Consider the following 25,460-nt stretch of genomic DNA (forward strand, 5'->3'; position numbering starts at 1 on the left):
AGTTGATGGCTAGACTTGAAAGTATGCACAATGGCTTAGCGAGGTAATCACTTATTGCGAGATATGCTGTGATTTGAAGACCACGAGTTCAAATTTCAGCAAAGCATGCTCAGCCTTTCATCCAGTTCCATGGCCAGTTATTTAAGCATCTTATATTACTTAACAGTGACATCGGTTATTCATAGTGCTTCGAAGCAACAGAGGAGGTGAATGAATTAGTCAGCAGAATACAAATGCGGTTAATTGACTCACTCTCCCAACCTACCCCGCCCTCCCCCTCTTACTGTTTTTAGGGCAAGCCTGGACAGCGCATGCACTGTCTGGAAGACATGCTGTATTCGCTATGTGGACTTTCATTCCATTCCCCCGCAGACGACTGGTTTAGGAGAGCATCAGTTGCAAATGCTTGCTTCTGTGTGTTTTTAGGTCTCGCCTGACCCAGTGCATGCGCTGGTCTGGCGAGACCTTTTGTGAGGGCTCCAAAAAGTGCTACCAGGTCAGCCTAGACCCTACAGTGCATGTGCGCGGGCGTCGCGCTTTACCGCGATTACTTTCACGGCCGCTTTGATGTTCTCCGTGAGACTTCAATAGATTGCAGCAGTCAAAACAAGCATTGGCATAGCTAATAGGTCTCGCTTTTGGGACCTTATAAGTGTTTAGTTATGCAACTGTTGCATAGCAAAACACTCATAAGGTCCCAAAGGCGAGACCTATTGGCTATGCCAATGCTTGTTTTTTTCCTTATAAGTTCCACCTTCTTGTGCCTTGCTCCTCACCTGGAGTATTACGACAATCCTTTACCTGTACTGCATTTGTCTTTTACTGGGTGCACTCTTTAGCGTTGCGGAGCAGTGTGATTTTTCAGAATGTTCCACCACCCCTCCCAGCTTTATTTTGCTTGTATTTAATTGTCCTCTGCGCTCTACCCGGGACAGCTGCGACACTAAATCTACTTGTGCATCCTTCCCACAACCCTGCTTGCCGGCCCTCACCACTCCTCTGAGGTTGCAGCTTGTTTTAAATTTTCCATCGCTATCTACCTAGGACCGTTGTGTCACTAAATCTCCCAGTGCCGTCCCCTCAGCCCCTCACCCGTCCCACAACATTGCTCCTTTAATTTGAGGTGATTCCACAACAACGCACTTGATACACCGAACCTCCTCTAAAAGGCTGGACAATGTTTTCGCTTTCAGATGCTGCAGTGTTAATGTGTGGGCACTAGTATGAGAAGTGGATAAGATCCAAGGGGACTCTAAAAGCAGTCTGCTCGTTCTTTTTATACAAAGAAAATTAGCTCACCTGCCTTGCCTGCGTTTCTTATTACACTTTGGTACAGTTTCGTCTTTAATCACGCTTCCCTGCTGCATTGCTTTTCTTACACTAAGCCTTCACTGAAAGGCTGGACCGCGCTTTCCCTTTTAGATATAAGCTTGGTCATGTTAAATGTAGGCTAACCTCTCTGTGTCCAATACAATTATGGGGAGGTCATTCCATTGAACTTCTGCATCAGCCACCAGTACTTCTAAAACAGAGGGGCTGGCTGCACACGAGTCTGGCTATTGTTGTACCATTGTTGTTTCATTTATTTGTTTGGCCAATAAACGCTAGTCGATTTGTTAACATTTTATTAAGCAGATCAGATTGTCGTTGGTGGCCTCAGGTGTTCGTCTTAGCAAAAAAAAAAAAAAAAAAAAAATCACTTTGACTTGTTATTAGTATGTTTGTTGGTTGCCCCAAGATATTATTCTCACTTTTCGGGAAGTCACGTGGTTTGGCCGTATACGCTATACAGCGATTAGCTTAGAAGCTCTCATAGATTGAGCTGACAAACACTTCTGCCTGACTTGGCATGACAAAGTGGTCCGATTTGTAAATGTAAACTTGTGCCATTAGTGGCTTATTTTTCGAACTAACAACACTGTACTGTGGGAGACTGTAAAAATTACTACGGTTTGGTAACTGGGCACTAATTCTCATTATAAGAATTCACTAAGATTTCAGGTGATAACTGACCAGCGGTGTGCACTTAAATCAAACATCATGAATCTCTGCATTTGTCTTATTAATACTGGCCGGGCAAAACCGACACTTCATGAATTCCAGTTTATCATCGAAAACACCAGGCTTGAATAGTTAACCTGTTCAACAAGTCAACCACTGTATGGCAGTAGTCATGTAACTTATGAACCGTTTGACATAGAAGCAAACATTTTTTAAATAACATCTCCAAATTAAGGAGCAAATGGTAGATTGCAACACAAGTGTGATAAAGCCATAATTAAGCGCAATACGCTGTAGCCCAAAAATCAAGTAAATCCAGAGGCCTTGCTTAAAGCACATTATTTACAGACTGTGGGAGATATAGTGCCAACCTACTGGTTATTTTAAGACAAGTCACTCCCCTTTGAACATGTAGGATCGGTGGTGACATCTACAGCTTGAAAGATAAATAATTCAGTGTCACTTACCAGTGTCTTATTTAAGTAGCCAAGCCAAGCCCTTCTGATTCCGTATCCCACTCCCTCTCATATTCCTTCTCCCCCTGCCCCATTCTTCTCTAATAATTTCTTTTTCCCAGTCACTCATGTACACTTCTCTCTAAGCCCTTTTTCGCGATCTGTCTCTCACACAGATCCCCAGCTTCAGTACAAAGCTCTCTCCTATCATGCATTAACCCCAACCCTGTACAGTAACTCATTCCCTATTTTTAGAATTCCTTTTTACATTGATGTCATTTATTTACCACCTCCCCTCCCTCGAAACCTATTTCCCATTTTCTGGTTCTCTAGCGCCGCAAGGTAAATAACTCTAACTTTCACAAATGTAAGACCAATTGCATTGAAAATGTTTGCTGTATTAATGTTATTAAAGAGTTAGTGGCATGAATGAAATTGTATGATTGTACCACTCTGACATCTGTCTCCCAGCATTATTCGCAGCTGCATGAGAACCCGGCTGGGGAAGAGGAAGGGGGCAGGGGCTTTTCTGACCATCTGTGAAAAGAAGAGGGTGGGGAGCCACGGGGTATGCTTTCCGAGGGCTCAGCTGCAATACCAGAAATGAAATCGTACCACTGAGAGTTGAACCTTAATGCTGTATTGGCAATTGTTATCAATGCACACATTAACTTGAGGAAATGCTGAGAAGTAAGCTAAATGCGAAAAAGTAAATAAAGGCAATTCAGTTCACAGTCCGTGTGTTGTATTATTGGGGCATACATTCCCTATCAATGGACTTGTTTTATAACGCAGTAAATGTTTGAATCTTGTGCCTATACCTTCCCCAGCAGACTGAAAGCTGCCCAATCTACTGAAAAACACAATCCTTTGTTTATGCAGGAAGTCCCCCCATATCCCTCCCACTACTCCCTCCCTCATACTCTCTCACACACCACTCTCGCTCTCTCATGCAATAATCCAGCATTTCTCATATTAGTTCACTTCAGGTCTTTCAGCAGTTTCTTTAGCATGACGTTTTACAAAATCCAAACCGCAAACACACACTTTGAGTCTCTTCTGCGTACACAAACACAGCCTCTTTATACATCTATAACCTTCTCTCCCCTTCTTTCTCACTCACTATTTCTGGTACTCTATCTATCTAGAGTTCATTCACCATTTCATACAGAAACTACACCTTTCCATATCAATCTTATTTTCTATCTATTTTATACAACGTTCACCCCTATCGATTCACCATGCCACATAAGTCCACTACACACCACACAATTCCACCCCACACAATTCCAATTTAAACCACATAATTCCTCTACAAACAACATAAACCACTCAATCCCAAACAAAAAGCAGAAATAAAAAAAAATCATTTACAACACCAATAGCTCTAGCATTCACAAATACATGACCGATTGCATTGCAAATGCTCGTTTCTCACTGTAGCCTCTGTTCTCTTCTGTCTTTGCTCTTGTACAATGTAACCGAATATGCACACTGCACAGTCGTTTCAGCAGTCACTGCAGAAAAATACTGTGATTATTAGAGACAAAGTTAGATGTGGCAAACACTATGTTTCATATGCAGAAGGTTAAACTATGCTGGTTGCACTTAGACAATGGAGAACACTTGTTGACAACAGTAGAGTACATTTACACACAGAGAAGATTCATTTTTAGGTCGAGCCTGACCCAGCGCTTGCGCTGGTCTGGCGGAGACCTTAAGTAAGGAGGACTTCAAAAAATGCTACCGCCGGCTACAGCATGCAGTGCATGTGCTTGCACTGCAGGCTGTGGCCGGCGGTAGCATTTTTCCCCCCAACTTTTTTCTTTGTAAAGAAATAGATGCTTGTTTCTATTTCTTTACCTTTGGTATAATCGCGGCACCGGCGCTTTACTTTTAATGTTGAAAATAAAGCGCCGGTGCCCCGATTATAGCAAAAGTAAAGAAATAGAAACAAGCATCTATTTCTTTACAAAGAACAAGCATTGGCATAGCTAATAGGTCTCGCTTTTGGGACCTTATAAGTATTTATTTATGCAGCACAATTTCTTTGGTGCAACAACTGTTGCATGGCTAAACACTTACAAGGTCCCAAAGGCGAGACCTATTGGCTATGCCAATGCTTGTTCTTATTAGTCTGTGACGGGAAAGACATTTTATAGGAGATGCAGAAGAAAAGGTTGCAATGTCATTTTCAGCCAAACCGGAAGTCTCATTGCTTTATAAAGGGGCAAAACTGAGAAGAAGCCGACTCACGAGAAGGCTTCTGCACGACTTCTTATGGTTATAGTGTTTTGTAAACCTGATCACCTTAAGTAAGCCCCCGAAAAAACCCCCTCGAAAACGCACCTTCTTGGAGCTGCAGGTTTCCGTCTTCAGTCTCCACCACTTTCTGTTGTCTGGAAAGGAAGTATGGATACATGAATATTTTCTTCTGTTGAGGTTAGAAATCATTTAAATTCTTGCACAATATCTTACAGCGTATGTCATATGTGGATGTAGAGCAAATTCCTGTCCCTGTGCTGAAGAATAGCAGTGCCCCTTTCAAAAATCTATACAGCCCATTTATGTAGAACCTTCTCCTACTTCCTCAATTGGCATTAAGAACGTTTTGGGTTTGCTGTGCAATATTTTTAAACACAAAAAATAGTAGGAGGATAAATATTTTTTTGAACAACACTGGTTTCTTTGAGGTGGATGCGTTTTTTCTTTTTTTTCTAAAGGTCTTAGTTTTCTTTTCCCATTTTTTTTTTTTTTAAAACAGAGCCTGGAAGGTGCACATTGTTGAATCATGGCAGTGAAAAACAAGCTTTGTTTTCTACTGCTGTGATGGAATTGAAGTGAATAATCAGAATGTTATTAATACACGTTTACAATAGCGAACAGATATTTGACCCACATATAGGAAGAATTAATGCAAAGAAACCTATGCTTTTGTAAGTAGATATTGATATACCTTACCAAACCTATCTCAATGTTGAGAAGATTGAGATTTAAGAACAATAAGTGCAGTGCATTTTTTTTTTTAACACAAAGTATTTGTTACATCAAGACTGACTAAAATATAAAACGGCGATGTTCAAATACAAAAGACAGCATAAGACTATAAATCTAACTGAAAACAGCTGGAAACTAAATAGATAACGTAAAAACATAATAATTAGTTGCTTCTTTTTAATGAAGGAACAGAAAAATCGCATTAAGTATTTACAACTAAGGTAAATCTAGACCTAAAAAACCCAGGTTTTCAAACTTTATTGACAGACGTAGTTCTCATATCGATTTTAAATGCATATTATATTTGTTAAAACTGCTAATAAAAAGAGAATTGGCATTACATTAACTGTAATGCTCCATTGGATAATTTTGGACTTGCTTCCCATATACTACAATATTTTAGTAAAGGAAAAGCAAAAAGTTGAAAATAAATGTATATAATTTTTAAGTAGTAATAATGTTGCTCTCCATCACATTCCATCACATCAAAGTAGAAATCACCTTAACAGATCGCTATGCTGAAATAGCACTGAAAGCCAAATGCTGTAAAACTGAATGAATCAACAGCATCGAAGCATAATGAATGCAGGGAAAAGATCAAACAGAAAGTGCATACCTCTATCAATGCAGGTAAGATTGCCAAAAAAGAACTACTTTTGAGGAGTAAGTAATAATGAATCAGTATATATAATTAAATGTAATCAAATTATATATATATATATATCCGCTCCCAGTTCCACAGAAAAGCGAAGCACTCGTAGGCAGGTGCAGACTTTACGGGTGTAGACCCCGCAACAATATCTCGCTCCACTCCTTTTTGTCTAAAGGAAAATGTCGCACTCGCGGAGCGTTTTCAACACAATTTTAATCGGATAGCCAAATGACCAGCAACGGACGCGTTTCGGCGAGATGCCTTTCTCGATGTCACTAGCACATCAGAAACGCCATGTTTTTCAACATCATTCAATATTGTGTACTCGTAAAACTGTTATATACAGCGAAGGTGCAATAGAGTGTTTATATAGACCATGCACATTTGAGTAACAACATCGCACAATTATTTGTAAATATATTGCAAGATGCGATAGACCAGTATTCGTATCCATTACAAAATGGCGCTGGTGTTAGAGTGATCATGTTAGTCCTTTCTTCATGTTGTTGATTAAGGCAATGTTGAAAAACATGGCGTTTCTGATGTGCTAGTGACATCGAGAAAAGCATCTCGCCGAAACTCGTCTGTTGCTGGTCATTTGGCTATCCGATTAAAATTGTGTTGAAAACGCTCCGCGAGTGCGACATTTTCCTTTGGACAAAAAGAAGGAGTGGAGCGAGATATATATATATATATATATCCATCCATCCATCCAACAAAGTCCCCCTTCATGGACCCCGTTTCCCATTATTGAATGGAAGCTTACGAGGAAGAATGTTTATTGTGAATAATAACACTACAGTAGAATGTAAGAGAAAAGTCACAGACTCCAGGATGGCGGCTATGTAAATCAGGACTCAGGAGGAGCTGGGTGGAGCATGCAGTCCTTTCTTGCTGAAACACTGTGCAGGAGGGGCCTAATGAGACTGTTAAACATCGCAATGCTAGAGACTTTCTTGATCACTGAGCAGCATTTGAGAAAGTCGTTCCAGACGAAACGCGTCATGCTGGGTGAAATAAAGAAAGAATTACAAAACCCAGGAGTGCTCCGTATTTGTTCCTAGAAGGGGGGACTTTGTTGTAGGTTATTGATTACGTGCATGCCACTTGCACAAAGGAGCACCCGTCACGCAAGGAGTTCGGCAGATTTGTGGCAATTCTTTGTAATATATCTATATATATATACACATCCTACTGGCGGTCGCCAGTAGGTAGATATAGTTAGGACCTATTTTCCACAGGAAATCCACAACATTCTATTTGGAATAACGTTGGCGCCGATTGACGAATCTGCGCGAAATTTTCCAAACTTTTGGCCAGCTCCGGTCCGCTCCTATCCTGAAAATTTCACGGTGATTCGTCAAGCGGGGGCCGAGATAAAAGGGGGATCCCAAAACGTGTTTTACCCATAGGACCTGTTGACGCAGATACAGCCCGAACTGCTGAACAGAATTACACCAAATTTGGCAAAGAGGTAGTCCTCAGATCAGACTCGTGCCTTTTGCTTAAATGATGTAAATCCGTTCAGTAGTTCCTGAGAAAATTAGAGTTAAAAAGATAGATATATCTATGGCCTCGGAGGATCCGCGCACCCTCACCGCACCCAGCACGCACCCTGCCGTGCACGAGCTGTATTCTAATTGGCTGTCAACACTCCAGATCAGGAAGTGTTGGCAGCCATCTTGTGCCGAGGCACAAGAAACCTATAAACCAAACGCGAAAAACACGACAAGGGGCCAGGATAAAAACACCCTAACCCCCTAGGCCTGCTCAGGGGGTCCCACAAGGAGCAAGGGGGCAGAATTAAAAAAGTGCGGGGGGTCCTAATCCCCCCCACACTGCCCCGGGGACCGCCACCCCCCGGGGCTCAAAGATACTATATGCGGGGGGCTCACAGCCCCCCACAGCCCCGGGAACCGCACCCCCCCCGGGCTTATTGAAAATTGGTAATGGGGCTCGCGGCCTCCCCAGCCCCGGGGACCGCCACCACCTGGGGCTTTAAATTATTTGGGATGGGGGGGGGGGGGGAACTCTCAGGACCCCCCACCCCCGGGGACCGCCACCCCCGGGGCAACTTGTCAGTGTGGGAGGGGGGGGCCACGCGGCCCCCCCTCCTGGAGCCTTGTCGTGGCCCTGGGGACCGCCACCCCCCAGGGCCGGCTCCTGCAGTGTCCCGGGGTGCCCACCCCCGGAGACACTGTAGTTTGAAATGACAGGGCGGGAGCCTCGCGGCTTCCGCCCTGTCATTGCAAACTCCTTTGCTTCATTGAAGCGAGAGCAGGGAAACCTGCTCTCGCTTCAATGAAGCAAAGCTGATTGCTTTTCCACATGGGAAGCAGCATGTTAGCAGCTCCCCATGTGGAAAAGCAATGCCGGCTCCCGCAGGGAGCCGGCTGGGACCGCGGGGGGGGATTGTGGACCCCCCCACGGCCCCCAACAGAGGCCAGGACCCCGGGGGATGGGGTCCCCAGCGCCATAAGTGGCCTGGGAGGGGGGCCACGCGGCCCCCCTCCCCAATAGAAAAAATAAATAAATTTTTAAAAACAATGGCTGGCCCCGGGGGATGGGGTCCCCTGGGCCTTAAAAGTGGCCAGAAGGGGGGCTACGCAGCCCCGCCCATTAAAAAATGTTTTTTTTTTTTTTTAAATAAAAGGGCCATGCCCCGGGGGATGGGGTCCCCGGGGCAAATTATGGCCTCGGGGGGGGGGGGGGTGCAATATAAACAAAAATTGGGGGCAGGCCCTGGGGGATGGGGTCCCCAGGGCCAAAAAAAATGGAAAAAGAAGGGGGGCTACACAGCCCCCCCTTCTAAAAAGATTTAAAAAAATAATAAAAGCCCGGGATCGGGCCGGAGGCCACACCCCCTCCTTACACCACTCTGCAAACGCGCCCCCTGGCATGTTTGCAGAGGGGGGGAACTAATTCCCCTTGAATACTGGGGGTCCCTGGGGGCACACTAGCCCACCAGGATCCTCTAGTATGCGCCAGGGGGCTGCGTTGCAGAGAGGTGTAATGAGGCCACACCCCTTTTTAAACCTCTCTGCAACGCAGCTCCGTGGCGCTTACTGGAGGTACCTGGTGGCCTAGTTGGCCGCTAGGGGACCTCAGGATTCAAGGGGACTTAATCCCCCAACTTAAAACTCGCCACAGGGCACGTTTGCACAGTGGTAAAGGTAGGGGGCGGGGCCTGAGGTGATACTGTGCAAAAATGCCCTGTGGCGGGTTTTAAGTTGGGGAATTCATTCCTCTTCAATCCAGAGGTCCCCTAGGGGTCAACTAGCCCACCAGGTACCTCCAGGAAGCGCCACGGAGCTGCGTTGCAGAGTATTGTAAAAAGGGGCATGGCCTCTGAACACTGCAAACGAATTCCGATTTACTCACCTGTTATCAGGAGAGAACACAGGGGTGCGTCTTTTAGCCCAGCACTGACCCTGAAAAGTAATTCTAAGCATACTTACCAGTAACTTGTATTTCCTTCCATAGGAATCCCTTGTGTGGTTTTCAGCAGAAAAGTTTCTAAAAGTGTCCATTTTTGAAACGTACAAATATTCCTCTAAAATCAGCCGAACTGCGGATTCCAATTTACTCACCTGTTATCAGGAGAGAACACAGGGGTGCATCTTTTAGCCCAGCACTGACACTGAAAAGTAATTCTAAGCGTACTTACCAGTAACTTGTATTTCCTTCCATAGGAATCCATTGTGTGGTTTTCAGCAGAAATGTTTCTAAAAGTGTCCATTTTTGAAACGTACAAATATTCCTCTAAAATCAGCCGAACTACGAACTACGATTTACTCACCTGTTATCAGGAGAGAACCCAGGGCTGCATCTTTTAGACCAGCACTGACCCTGAAAAGTAATTCTAAGCGTACTTAGCAGTAACTTGTATTTCCTTCCATAGGAATCCATTGAGTGCTTTTAAGTAGAAAAGTTTCTAAGTGTCTATTTTCACATATTAAAAATATTCCTAAAAAATCGTCTGTATGACAAACACAGTCTTTCAACTGCTTACAGGAGATTCATCTGTGCTGGATCCAGGATCCACAACTGAGTAAGAAAAAGTAACGATAACACTACTTACAGTACAGAATTGTCTGCCATAGGATAACATTGGTGATTCTATGTGAACATTTTTCTAAGTGCCAACTTTTAAAATACAATATTAATCCTTAAAAATCACTACTGTAACCAAAACGCTTTTACTCAACTGAATTTAGCATCCACTCCTTTGGTTAGAAAAGTAATCCATAAAGTAACTAATTGCATTTGACTAGAAATTCACATTGAGCTCAATGTTGCTTTGTGTATGAAATTGTGTTGCCCATTGCAACAACTGTAACTATTGTACTTAAAAGTCTATTGCCTATTTGCAAAGTATTTAAACTAAAGTAATTTATTCTGAGAAAGTATATTTTGTATTGAAATGTATAATGTAAATACAAAAATAAAATATCTAAAAATAAACAGTTTAAACAATGAAGTAAATCAGTATAAAAAAAATCAGTATAACAATTAATACATTAAAAATTGTCATTTACAAAACCTTTGAAATTCACTGAAAAAAACATATGTTTCAGGTCTGATATAGTTAGGAATTAGCATTTAAAAAAACCTTTGAAATTCACTGAAAAAGCCATAGGTTTCAGGCCCGATATAGTTAGGAATTAGCATTTAAAAAACCTTTGAAATTTACTGAAAAAACAATAGGTTTTAGGGGTGTTATAGTTAGCTGGACATTTCACTCGAACAAAATCATTGAAATTCCTCCGATATAGTTAGTTGTACTAACTACATCTCGCGCGCCCGCAATCCACTGCTGATGATGTCACATATTACATCATTCATTACATGGTCAGTGACATCACTGATGACATCTCAAATGACATCACTGATGACATCATCCACGTGACAATCAGATACACCTCATCATACACTAGTATAACCTTTCATCACTCATTGTAAAATAGAGAGTGCCAGATTTAAAACCATTGACATACCAATACAAGTTTCTAAACACCCACTCAGTGATTCCTAGATCTATACTGTCATGTTTCAGCTGGCGAGCGCGCACGGAGAAACAGTGCCGACCATTCGCCGCGCCGCCAAGAACTACACCTCCCAGAAGGCCTAGCGCGTCCCGCGAGACTACGCGACGAAGACGCACAAAACAGGAAGTCCGCTTCACAACGCTGTCGGAAATTCGTTGTTGGAGTTGAGCTCGCGACCGATTCAGATCCCTGTTCCAGTACTCCTGGTCCGGTAAGGGTGCTTGCACCGCTTATAGTCCGTGTTTTGGGAGCCCACCTCCGTTTTGGAGCAGATGCTCGTGCGGAGGCTGGCGGTAGCCTTTGGGTTATATCTCTCACAGCCCCGTGGATTTAACCGACCTGCATTTTCGGCAGGCGGAGAGAGCGAGGCGCTCGCTCTGGATGTGATCGGCCTGCATTGTCGGCCGGCGGGAGGGGAGGGGGGTGGGGGGGGGGGGCGTATAACCCGTGACAGTTCCTAGGGCCTCACTGTTACTCTGAGTTCTGTCTGGTTACGACAGGATACCACATTCCTTGGAAGACTCGTTGTGTGGTGATCTACACTGCCCACGTTGTTTTTAACGCATAAGGTGCAGCTACAGGTGATAGTAGCACCCGAGGGGAAGAGCGTGCGAATGTATGCTGGTGGCTTACAGCGATTGTGACGTAACAGGTTACCGTATGTCTAATGGTGTTTCTTCGACTATCTTAACAGGGGTTGGCACGAGTGGTAGAGGGCTACGCTCTACCCCTGTGAGGCACGGTGGAGTCTTGAGGAGGGTAGGTGCTGGTACATACGTCAGGGCATGATTAAACGAGAGTAGGATTGCGACTGTGGGGTTGATCATTGTTTCTTTCTCATTACTGCAGAAATTCCCCCCACGCAAATTTTGCCCACGAAACAGCCACCCCTCAACCTTAGTTTACTGCCGCCATCAGTTGAATGGATGATTCTTTTCCTTTACAGGTATAGGGGTTTATTGAACCAAGCATGCCTAGAGCACAGGCGTCTGTCTAGTATGTGTGCTTAAAGTGATACTTACCAGTATATGTTCTGTTCTTTTCTCATTGCAGATCTCCCTCCCTGGCGTTCCCTTCCTTTCCTTCCCCCACTTGATCCTTCCGCTGACCTGTGCCATTACGGCAAATAGGCTTGGTTAGATCAAGAGGTGGACCCCTCAATCATCAATCCGATCCCGAGGACTGGTAGCCGTGTCATATACACACATCTAATCACTTACCTATAGATTCACTCATACATGCTGTCAATGATCAATAGAACACTATCAAATATACTTATACACCTACATCGACATTACACACCAGCACACATCCTAATCACTTATGAAGTCATCCTACTCACTTATGCAAACAATGGATCATACTTACTTTTACTTGGCTATACACTTATAAAAACACCACTTCATCTATTCATATAGATAATAACTCATCCTTAGTGTGTTATAAAAACAGTATTACAACTATACAGTAATCCGTACAGTCACTCATACAATCACTGAGTCGTATGTATACTTATTTATATACAACAACTGACACATACACTGGCTTTTATCTTTCTAGTTTGTTGGACATGTACCATTGAGACATATATTGGCTCATCGCCACACCCATAAAGATATTCACTCACCCAAACAACTGTTATAACATGTAGGTTTAACTTCAGATACCTACTGAATCAACTATTCACACATCTTTGGGCAGTCACACACCCCCCACCGAACCACACACATTCACTCACCCATACAAATACTCAGTTAACTAATCAATAAATAATATAGACTTTCACGTAGCTAGTAACCAACTGGTGCAGCAGTTTACACAACAACTGACAAAGTGATACAGATATTCACACAGTTTTGTCACTATCCAACATATTTAGTTAGACACTATAAATTAGTCAAGTAAACAGTCAATCACACTGCTACTAAATCCTCCATCCAGATATTTATATATCCATTCATTCTTCAATGCAAATTGCTATATAATACATATTTAAATAACGAACCAAACCACATTCACTGGATGATGTCATTTGAAATGTCACCAGTGATGTCACTGACCATGTCATGAATTATGTAATATGTGACATCATCAGCAGTGGATTGCGGCGCGCGAGATGTAGTTAGTACAACCAACTATATCGGAGGAATTTCAATGGTTTTGTTCGAGTGAAATGTCCAGCTAACTATAACACTCCTAAAACCTATTATTTTTTCAGTGAATTTCAACACACTCCTGAGTGTCCTGGTTTTCTTTTGGAAATGCAAAAGTTGGTGGTGAATATTGGGTTGACGGAGCCCGTCCAGGACCGCCGCATTTGAAGCACCGGACTTCAGTAAATTGTGTTCGGGAGTGTGAGTGAATATGAATATATATATATATATATATATATATATATATATATATATATATATATATATATATATATATATATATATATATATATATATATATATTCCAGAACACAATGCCCTCAGGCAAGGCAGCACACGAGCAGCACCGCAATCCAGCGGGTAGAAGACACATCAGCATACCGGTGTCAGCTTGTCGGTCGCTCTTCGCCTGACGCGTTTCTGAGCCGTTCGCTCGTCATCAGAGGCTCGACTGTCCTTGGCGCTTAACACTCCCACTATTTATTCAAATAAAACTCAAATGAGTTTGAAACGCTGCATTGTGGGATACATAGTAAGTGTTAATTCCCTGAATGGGAGCGCCACAGCTGAAATATGAAAAGCCCCGAATGGGCCCCAGAATACTGCGTGTCCATTAATCCCTTGATGCTGCTTCACCTCAGACTATAGTGAATTCAAGTCCGTGACCCCCATAAAATCGGGGTGGTGCATGCCTCCACGGCAGGGCCGCCGCGTATCAATTCCAAAACACAATGCCCTCAGGCAAGGCAGCACACGAGCAGCACCGCAATCCAGCGGGTAGAAGACACATCAGCATACCGGTCCGTGACCCCCATAGAATCGGGGTGGTGCATGCCTCCACGGCAGGGCCGCCGTTGACGAGCGAACGGCTCAGAAACGCGTCAGGCGAAGAACGACTGACAAGCTGACACCGGCATGCTGATGTGTCTTCTACCCGCTGGATTGCGGTGCTGCTCGTGTGCTGCCTCGCCTGAGGGCATGGTGTTTTGGAATATATATATATTTATATATATACACACATACATATACACACACATACATATATCTCAAGTCTCTGCGTATAAGTAGCGTGCGACTTGATTGCCAGGGGTGCACGTAAAGCAGAGCGTATTTACATGACCTTGCTTTTGTTGATCTTTCTTTCAACAGAACTTAAGGCAATGCTTCAAAATGTTTATTTGATATCTCCACAAACATGGCAGATCACCATTGGTAAAATACCATCCAAGCCAACCTGGAAAGCAATTTCAGAGCTATAATACTGGACCTGGAGTAGTAAAAGGTTTTTGCCATTTCACAGCTCGGCTTTGATGATACTGTGCTAATCCTATGTTTAAAGATTTTGCTGTAGAAAGGGCAAAAGACATTGGACCTCATTACGATGGCGGGGGGGCCAACAGGCCATTGGTGGCGGTCCTACCGCCATCGAACACCGCTCGACCACCCACCACATTACAATGGCAGGCGGTCGGAGAGACCGAACGCCACATATCAGACCGCCTCAAGGAGCCTGATAGAGGAACTTGTATCCCTACAACAGTGACATTGCCTGCTCAGGCACTGCCGTAGGGATTACAATGTCCCTTTCTGTGTGTGGTTTCATTGCGGCTAACCCACCATGAAAAGGCAGGTGGAAAGGGACTTTAAGAGCCCCTAGTGCCTCCCCCCCTTGCTCCTGGCCTTGGGTTCTGGGAGCCCCTATGGGCCCCCCCCCACATATCACTGCACCATGCTATAGTGCAGGGATATGCAAAATGTGTGTTTTATCTGTAGTGCAGCGTGCGTTTGCAGCCCGCAGCACACATCGCAATACATAACATACATATTGTGACTGCCTTGAAGGCGGTTGCATTGTAATGCCTATGACGGGACCGCTGACAGCCAGTCCCATCCCCAATAGAATGGCAGTCGGACGAACGTCCCACCGCCATCATAATCAGGCCCTTTGTCCTTTTCTAGCTCAGCGTGGATAGCACTTGGCTAATTCAATGCTTAAAAACTGTGCTAGAAAAGTAGACATTGGAGGTGAGAAGATTCAGTGTCACAAGTGTTGTAGGGTGCTCTATACAGCATCTGCTCACCACCTAAACTTGGAAAATACCCAGAGTTCTCTGCTTCTTTTGTGCACACACACACACACACACACACACACACACACACACACATATATATATATATATATATATATATATATATATATATATTAAAGTAACTTAACAGTGAGGCATTGTCAGTAGATAAGGACACCAGGAAACCATCTATTAAAAAAGGGAAAACTGATAACAAGGAAATGATAAAAGGTGTGATGTCAAAATGATATGCCATTGAAAGTGGAATATGGAAGGTTTCCACTTAAAAAGAGAACAAAAATCACTGCCAAGTATATGTGCAGGGAATACAATAAACTTACTCAGACCATGATACAGGAAGACAGCATATTTATGATACTTCAAAGTCAAGCAGTAAATTTGGAACAATCAAATAAATGCAATTACCAGACAACTCAACTCCAGGATAGGTATATAAAAAAACTGTACCTTTCATCAACCAAGGGAAGGAGGTATAAAGATGAGGGCAAGTTATCTGACATTCTGCTCCCCTTCCATATGCTTACCACCTTATGGAATGAAATAATTTAAGATTAACCAGATTCTAAATAGGGCATTTATTCTGGATTCAAACCCAGCATTCAGGAGTTGAAGCCTTAAGTTGGGGAGCTACATCAATTTACAAAGCAAGGGTAACATGACGCAAAAACAAAGGAGTTCAAGAAAACCATCACAGCACCTTTTAAGATGCAAAGTATAGAAGTGAGAAATAGTTCCTCAGTTAAAAGAGAAATAGTTAAATTAAAAATACCCTCTTTCTTCTTTCTACAAGATCTATTTATTTATTTTAAAACAAGTTGTTTCCTCAACTGACATGCAATAGGCTGAACTGCATACAGTATTTTACTATGCTGGTAAATAATAACTCAAAAACAATTTTAATTACTTCTACCAATAATTTTAAATAGTGACGTCAGAATTCCACTAAGAGTACAAACATTTTTAACTATCACTTCCTTCAGCTTGCCCTATGAAAACAATTCACAGATCTATTACACACCTGACAATAGTAAAATGTTAAGATTTATAGTCTTACAAAATGCATCTACAGGGCTCTAGAAGGCAGTATGAATATCACTGTAATTATGACTGATTTAGTCAGGAGCTCAAAACAAAGACCATATGTATATTCCTGGCACACAAATTATAAACGATATAATGGGATACAGTGGGCATAAACATCGACAAACTGTTTTGGAAAGTTGCAGAAACAGATTAATCTTTGGACATTTTTAAACACACAAAAAATTCCTTGAATGGGAGGCATAGATCGATATTTACGATAGATAGACCGATGTGATTTTTATTTTACATTTTCAAAGATAACAAAGGTAAATCAAATCCATGCAAAGTTAACAGAGCACACATCCACGTCACTCAGTGAGCCCAGCATATGAACACAGGCTAGTATACACCCACAGAAAGCATTTCAAAGTTCTCAATTATACCTCAATTCCAATGACCAGAGCTTAACCAAAACCAACGCCTATGCAACTTCGACATCTGCAATAAGGACAGCATGTGAACATACAATCGGTTTCTCAATTGGCAAGTACCCAGTAATCCAGCCGGTGAGATTTCTGTATGTAAAATGGCACCATACTGCTGTATTCACATGTGAGTAAATCCATTTTCCAGAGTATTCATAGGTGCTACTATTTACTCATTTCATGTCGCATAACCGTACAAATAGCCATGTGAACTGGATCCTTGTTCTAACGTTTTTAAATCTTTATCACGCACAGTTTTAATGATCTGATATCTTTGAGCCTTATTCGGTCTCAAATAATTAATTATGAAAATCCTGATTTCACTTTGTGGTGTTTAAATTGACATTTCTTTATAAGCTCCTGCAGCTCTACACTCTGGAATTCTACTGTATCTGTTGGGGCCACAGAGGTCAGCTCTATCAACCAGAGTAGTGAATACTTAAAAGTAAAGTATAGACCCTTCCTGGGGCACTTAAAATGCATCAAAATATCAATCAAAAAAGTACATCATGAAAAGAAAGTGACTGCAACAAGCTATTGGCAGAATATGCAAAGGGAATGCAAATGTTATCTATCTAAAGACAATTTAACAGGTGAAGGTCTTTATTTAGCATGGTTTAGGATTTCTCAGTGGTGTGGAAAGAACTGCTTCAAAAGAGAAAATAAATTAGTGTCCAGAAGGCAATGACAACAAATAGGAGCATTGGCTTTCAAAAGAGTGGAGTTGTGGTATTTAGACTAGGGGTGGGCGGAATGTTCCATTTTGCCAGAGGCATTTTGGCCTAATCCCGCCGAAAGCTGCGCGGCGGAATTTTTCCCCAGGAGGCTCCAGAATATGCGACCTGGCAAGCTAGATTTGGCATCCCTTAGTATGATTTTCTAAGGTGGGCACATTTCGCAGAATCTTGAAGTTTTTCTGTAACGCAGTGGAATTCCGCAGTTAAAACTCCACGAGTTCCAGGTATCTCTAATCTGGACTCAACAGTGTGCTGATCTAAACATAGAATGATGTCTTCCAGATCAAAGAACATCTCAATTAAGAAAGAAGGCATAAATGTTTGAAGCTAATAGAAACCTCACAACCAAGCCCCAGAAATGCCTAATGTTTCCATATCACAGTTGTAGAAGGAATTGCAATATCAGTGTGGAACAGAGAAAGTTACTAAATAGATATTCCTGAAGGGAAGGAGCAGAAAAGGTGCTGCCAGGTTGTTTGTTTCATCATGGCAATCTGTATTCCCCTACAAAATATGAAAAGGTAGCAAGTTTAGAAATGCCTACAATCTTTACATAAGCTTGTGGTTACTCTTTGCAGGTGAATTTGGGCTCCTGCAAGTACATTATTATTTTTGATAAATTCAGCACTGTCATCCGCACTACTACCATAAGCATCTACATTACTACTGCTTGCCCTTCAGATAAGGCTGGCTGGTCTTCGAATATATTAAAAGTACAAATATGGTTGTGTTAACCGTAAAAGCAAAACAGCAATGGAAAACTCACCCCTTCATAATTCCTGTGTGTCACATCAGACCAGGAACATCCCCAGAATGGTTTTTCAATGAGTTTGAACTCTAAAGCAAATCCTGTAAATGACAATATATGTTTAGATTTGTAATAACTTTACAAATGAAATGAGGGGTCAGTCTGCATGTGATGTTTAGCAATACATATACACTATAGCCGGTAGGTGGAGCAAAAGAGCCAAACAACACAGGTGTGTCCCATTTCATAATTTTTTGTTCACCACACCACCTCAGACAGGAACCAGTCATACGCAAATCACCTTTTGTCCTGCTCCAGTAAGTAAAGTCTGAGCAACAAAATACGAGGCTAGGCCCACTCTAAACAGTAACACAAGCATACATTTGGTTCTGTTCTGAGGTGACATTGTGGGCAAAAAACAATTAAGTAACAATGGTCTAAAATGATGCTCAAAATAATTAGTTGAGATTAATTCAAACATTGCAGCCATTATGTTTTTAGGTTGTGCCTGCAACGCTCTTGCTTGGGAGAGATATTGTATACAACTAGAGGCTTGCAGCCCACCCATTGCTTAACATTCATACGCTTTATTGTCACAAATTTGCTGCATTCTAATTGGCCAGTACATTCTGGCTGCACTTCCTCTTCTCTCAGCTGGAGCATGGATCAAGTACTTTCACTGATCACACTGTGATGGGGGTACTACTTATATTTTTCTTCTTCCCCGTCATCCTTGTTAAACCTCTTGCAGCTGTGTTTTACTGTGCCACAAGCACTTCAAATAAGTCCTTTTCTCTTTTGAAAATGTTATTTATTATGGCAACAGATGTTATCTGCTTCCAAATTTATTTTTACTAAGACATGGAAATAATGGCTTTATGTGATAGGCTGTTTTAACAAAGGTCATTTTTTTGACAAGCATGAGGGCGGGTTAACCGATTTGCTCAGAATGACAGTGGTGTTGTGCGGAGACCTAACAAGTATTGGCAAAGCCAATAGGTCTAGCCATTGAGACTACTGGCTTTGCCATTGTCTTTTGTTCATGCTGTACAGCATAGGCATTGCTAACTTTGGCAAGGACTGGTAGCCATGCTGTATATCAGTGTGGCTGCTGTGCAGCATAGCTAAAGATATTAATAAAAAAGAACTATGATGCATCCATCGCTAGCGCACTTTAATAAATAAAATAAAAAATTGGCCCGGAGTTCATCGTAGCTCTTTTTTAAATTAGATTTAGCCACACAACAAAGCATCCGAGCTGCCGTTTAGCATGGCTACAAACCACTGACAAAGCCAATTGCTCTCACAGGCAAGACCTATTGACTTTGCGAGTGCTTATTTGTCTTTCTCAGTGAGACATCCTAAGTGCCATGGGAATGACCAGAAGTCGATCTGCTGGTTACCCACTGTGCCACAGAACCTAAACTATAGCTAACTGACAAGGCCCAACTAGTCCTCCAAAACTGATTGGATTGCTTATGCTCCCGTTCAGAAGGGCCCTTGCCAGGCAGCTCAGGCTGGACTGTTCCAATGGAGCAGGTCTACAACAGATTTACAAATGGCTGGTTCCTATGAAGTGGCATCGTGAGCAAAAAAATAAAAACGATGAGGACGATCTTGGATGCAGAAGCAAGTAACTACCAATGGCTGGGATTAAATCAAGTATTCCACCCATTACTTCTTTGTTTCCTCATACAATAGCTCAATGAACTAAACATACACGACTTGGAATAAAGTGCTGATCGGCAGGCAATGAGTTTGAATCCCAGCAACAACAACTCAGCCTTTATCTGTCTGCTGGTCAGAAAATGAAATACTAGATTGTTTAGAGCTGCTGTTCGGGTGGAGCGTGAAGAAGGGTGTCTGATGATCTTAGAAACCCAAGAACGGGTACCAAGGAGTTTGGTAATGCAGGATCTGTGTTTAACCCAGTGCTTAATTTGAGTCGTGGTTACAGACAGGGTCCACCAGCAGCGATTTTTGGATACCAACCCTTACTTTCTTGATCAGACTATGCCCCGGAGCAAAAGCGAGAAAAAACACAAAAATTATGAAAGGAGGAGGAACCAGAAGACAGAAAAACATTGAGAAAAGGAGAAAGAAAAGATGAAAAAGACCCCGCAAGAGTGAAATAAAGGGAGAGGCATGATGTGGAATCAAGATTGCACAGCCTTGGTATTTGGAAATCCGGACAATCGTCAGCGCCTGCTCCGGAGTTCTGAAACAAACGCTAAGCAACCTTACTAGATAATAAATTAAGCACTGGTTTAACCTCTATGCACAGCCCCCAGTCCCAGTGGTCTGCTAATCCTTTCCTCCTTCCTTGGTAGACAAAAAAAGACGGGAACATCGGGAGGAGCAACAATAAACTTAGTGGCGGCTGGTGACATTTTAAAGTGGTGAGGCGTAACAGTGCCTATACGAGTATAGACAAGACAGAGAGAGTATGGAGATAGAAGTGCATGCATGGAATATACTAGCACTAAGGTATTTTAACAAACGACGCACTATGTGAATGTGTGCAGCTCCTGCTCTGGCCCTATCCATACACAATCCCAGCGCACTCTGCCTGGAGCTCCTGGATTCACCCTGCTGCCTGCCTGACAAGGGTGTTAGCGTAATGGTCGCAGCTGACAGTTTATAAAGAAATGCCCCCTCACCTTGGAATCAGGTCCGCCAGAAACTCCAAATCCGCGTCGAGACTCTCGGGCTCATGGCGATGAAGGACTTGTGGGGAATCCAAGTCCTTTCTTTTGACCCAAAGGCTCCATGTCAACCAGCTTTGATCTTTATGCCCCAGCGCTGCCTGCCGCCTTAATGCATGCTGTGGTCCCGGCCCAGAGCTGTGTGCTAGTGTCGCCCGCCGGCGGCAACTATACACCAATCCGGATGCTGCTGGCGCGAGTGTGGCAACCCCTCTAAGCCAATACAGACGCTGCTCCAGCAGCGCCAGGATTGGCTTAGCAGAGATACTCGCCGCCCATAAGGAGACAGAGGGTTGCAGCATTTATCAACCCTCGCTCTCCTAATGCGCAGCTGCCAGCCACAGCAAACACTAGTGCGCATGACTGGGCTGGTGGGAAAAATTCTCCCATCCAAACCCAACATGCGCACTGCTGCCTGCTGCGCGCTCCGCGCCACCCCCTGGCCTGCTGAATCTGACAATGAAATGTCAGTCAGCATGACGCCGGGAGTCAACCTGCTGGCTGCCCCGCCCACCCCTCCAGAGGGAGATGCTGAGGGAGCTGAACCTCTGCTAAATGACTGCCTCGAGAGTCGGTGGGCGCGGCTTGTGGGTCAACGCCCCAGCCCCCTAATGAACACACCGCCACTGAATAAACTTAAGTTATCTGTCAACAGTACCAAGAGACCCTCTGGTAAACATGTGCTCTACAAATACCCATGTTCTGCTTTTTTATGTTTCCTCAATTTTCATGATGTCGTGCAGTGCAGCTGCAGAAGAGTCATGAAGGAAGGTGCTCTGGACTTCAGACTTGACCCAATCTATCACTCTCTCCAATGCTAAACAGACATATCTGATGGCTACTCTACCTTCCAAATGTGATCCGGACACTACTACAAAGGTCTTTTGTGGAGTTAAGTGTAATATTCTGTGTTAAAAAAATTAGCAATGTGAAATGCTTGCAACCATAAAACTGGGGATGTTCAGTAAAAAAGGCAAATGAAAACACATAACCACATGCAAAATATATAGCACATCTGTTTTCACAGGAAGAAAAACATTCAAGCTGAAAGAAAATTTGATTGTAACGCAAGCAGACGTTTTTTAAATAGGTTCATGTTCTAAATGGACTGAGAAAACATTCACTTTGAAATATATCTAGGTTAAGAGTGGGGGGAAGATTTACTTTTCTCTATCTCCTCGACCTTGATGAAGGAACACAATTCGTAGAACGTTTCAAATGAACACACGGTTGAAAGATCTGATTTATGCAGAAATAAAACAAACCGTGCAGAGCCAACAATGCATTAAGAATAGAGAGTGGATTTACAGTATGCAAACATTTCGGGCAGACGTTTTCGTGGTGTGTTTATTCTTACAAAACCTCAGACCCATTTCCAAGCTTGTAAAAGTGATAACTTGTGCTGGTAAAACTCAATTTTTGTAGTCAAGTAGAACCCCAAGAAGACAGAACAAGGCCATGGCATCATGAGCCCACGGCAAAAAGCACACGTGTCGAGGGCATCCGACTAGAAGATTATTTTTGATTAATGCAGATTTGCATGAACATCTGCTCAGGACTGATATCCCATTGTTTTTTAGCAGTTATGCTAACTTCCGGGGGATCAGGGTTACTTGGGTCACAGAAGTGCCTAGAATTTCCATAATAAACAGCCCGAAAAGTACTTCCATTTATGCAGTACTGGTGCAAATAAAGTGGCCCAATAACAAGGGGAGAGGAGTTGGCCTAAGGGCTAGGGCGGTCGACCTCGAATATGGGGAACTGAGTTCAGAGCCTCGGCAATGACGCTGAACATCCTGGGATTCTGGGCAAATCACTTACAGGTAACATGCATCAACCATTTTTGCGAGCGCAAACGGTGCATTTCGCAAAAATCGGCCGTTTGTGCCCGCAAAAAGGGCTTCTGCGATGCATCAACCTGTCAGCCTCTCGCAATTTAAGAAATCACAAATCATTGAGATTTCTTGAATTGCGATTGCATTTAAGGAATTGCAAATTGCGATTCCTTAAATGCAATGCTTGATGGAATCGCAAATTGCGATTTTGCTAATGAGGGCGCAAATTACCATCAATTTGTACTTGATGGTAATTTGCAAAAACTTTGAGAAATGCAATTAAGTGCATGTTTCAAAGTTGTAGGTTACACACACATGCGCTTGGGGCATGTGTGTGCGCTACATGTATGCACAGATCAATTTCAAGGGTGCAACAGGGTGTCCTTTTGACACCCTTGCACCCTTGAAACTGCATGCGCAATTTGCGAGTACCTATTGGTACTCGCAAATTGCTCATGCAATCTCCCATTCATTCCTATGGGCCTACAGGCCCATAGAAATGAATGGGAAGGCATTCCTTAATTGCGACCCGCAATTTGCGAGTTGCAATTAAGGAATGTCTGGGAATCGCTAATTTCATAGCGATTCCTACATGCATAGGCTTTTGCAATTCCTTAATAATCGCAATCAAGGAATCGCAAATGCCTACATTGATGCGTGTACCTGTTAGTCTCCCTGTGCCTAACAAAACAAAAAAAAAATGAATGCGTCCTCATGTAATGCAACTGGTGCTATGTAAAGCGCTCCGATATCCGATTTGGATCAAGTTTGCGCTATATAAAACTCTAAGTAAAAAATAAAAAACATGCTATTTAAAGCCAATAAACGCATATTCATACATTTAGCACTACAATGAATAGGTAACATTCTAGTTTATTACTGCAGTACAGGGTTACTGAAGTGGGGATAACACTGCTTGTTGTCCCACAAAATGAAAATTATAAGGATTTGACAGAGTAAAACGACTTCTCTATTAGATACAAAGCTTATTCACTGGTATTTTCTTTAAAAGCATGGATTCAATTACTCGTAATCTGGCTCTAGTGACATTTGTGTCTTACTAGCAACTACACACAACAAACCTGCTTGGCTTAAACCAAATATGGAGCGGCACTTAGTCACACTACTAATAACCATTTTTGATGGAGTCGTTAGCCTAATGACTAACTCGAAGGTTCACCCCTATAGTGGCTCGGACCCTTCTGATATCACTAAACAATGGTGATAAAATAGTATATTACACATAAATACCATGTCTCGAAAGCATCATTTAATTAAATGGGTGTCCATGTTGATATTAAAAAAGAGTGGAAAAACTATGAAAAATTATCATGAGCCACATTCCAATAGAAAGTCACGTAAGTCTACACACTGGTTTATCAGCTCGAACTGTAGCAGATTTAAGTCTTTCAAGAATCCACATGAGTTTACAGCAGTTCACCTGGAAATCTGCTAGAGTTGCAGGTTTCCAATTCTAGCACACGTTAGTGAATTCTGTTTTAGCATGAGTAAATATACGTAAACAGAGAATTTATCCCGAAAAAGTGTACATTCACTAGCTAAAAACTTATTAATTTTGTTCTCCAGAAGTAAAATGCTGACACTTCCTACATCCCACAGCCCACCTCATAACCAACCCTCCCTGTGCCCTGAGTAACGCTTTCCACCATGGAAAATGTTGTTCCCTGATCCTATTGGGTGCAAATTTCCCACTTTTCTTGAGAAGGAAGTAATTGCGGAGGATATGTCTAATAACCTTAATAAACATGCAAGTTTGTGCACCAACTCTCAGGACATTCCAGCACTGGAAAGAACACTTCCTGCCTCCACCCAGTTCATGTAAGGTCCTAAAAATTCTCTACCACCCATACTAAGTCTCAACCCAGATAGCAAACAGTGCTGTAAACTCATTAAAATGGAGTTTAGTTGAATTTACTTTCCCTAAATTATTGGCTCTTAAGATGGTCCTCTTTGCTACCCCATTTAGTTGCGATACAACCCTTGTGGGGCGGAGAGACTGTTTTTTAAAAAATATTACCACAATGGCAATCAAAAGCTTTCCAATTCTTGCATGAAAGAAAACCTCAATGAACACGTCACGTTGACCAGAAAGTACTTTGCATCAAGCAAATCAACGAAAGCACTCCTTAGCAGAAGAAGATATGCAATGCGGGACGCGCTTCTACTTGCCGTGAGGGGAACGGCTTTGCTGCAATCCACACTGCTGTAAGGGGGAACATCTTTTCTGGCACCGACATTGCCGTGAGGGGAACGGCTCCCGAACCACCCAGGAAACCACATTACCCAGCAGCCCCGGGCTGGCGCACAAACGTCACCTCTGCGCCTGGAGCCCCAACATAAGCGCTGCTGACACCCGCAGCGCGGGACGCGCTTCTACTTGCCGTGAGGGGAATGGCTTTGCTGCAATCCACACTGCCGTGAGAGGAACGGCTTTCCTGGCACAGACATTGCCGTGAGGGGAACAGCTCCCGAACCACATTACCCAGCAGCCCCGGGCGGCGAACAAACGT

At 42.9% G+C, this 25,460-nt stretch overlaps 1 protein-coding gene across 3 annotated transcripts in view; it reads right to left on the minus strand.

Annotated features, from left to right (window-relative positions):
• Positions 1–25,460, minus strand: part of USF1 (upstream transcription factor 1) — a 140,417-nt gene that overhangs the window by 80,373 nt on the left and 34,584 nt on the right. The window contains exons 2-4 of one of the 3 annotated variants that reach the window (XM_085639049.1): positions 18,408–18,490; positions 15,844–15,923; positions 4,806–4,855 (exon numbers count right to left, since the gene is read on the minus strand). In XM_085639049.1, the coding sequence (XP_085495175.1) occupies positions 4,806–4,855; positions 15,844–15,896 (103 nt within the window). In that variant the 5' untranslated portion in view covers positions 15,897–15,923; positions 18,408–18,490. The remainder of the gene's footprint in view (positions 1–4,805; positions 4,856–15,843; positions 15,924–18,407; positions 18,491–25,460) is intronic. The other 2 variants (XM_085639050.1, XM_085639051.1) reach the window with 2 other exon arrangements.

This window comes from Triturus cristatus, chromosome 12 (genome assembly GCF_964204655.1).
Source record: "Triturus cristatus chromosome 12, aTriCri1.1, whole genome shotgun sequence".
NCBI classification, from domain to species: Eukaryota; Metazoa; Chordata; class Amphibia; order Caudata; family Salamandridae; genus Triturus; species Triturus cristatus.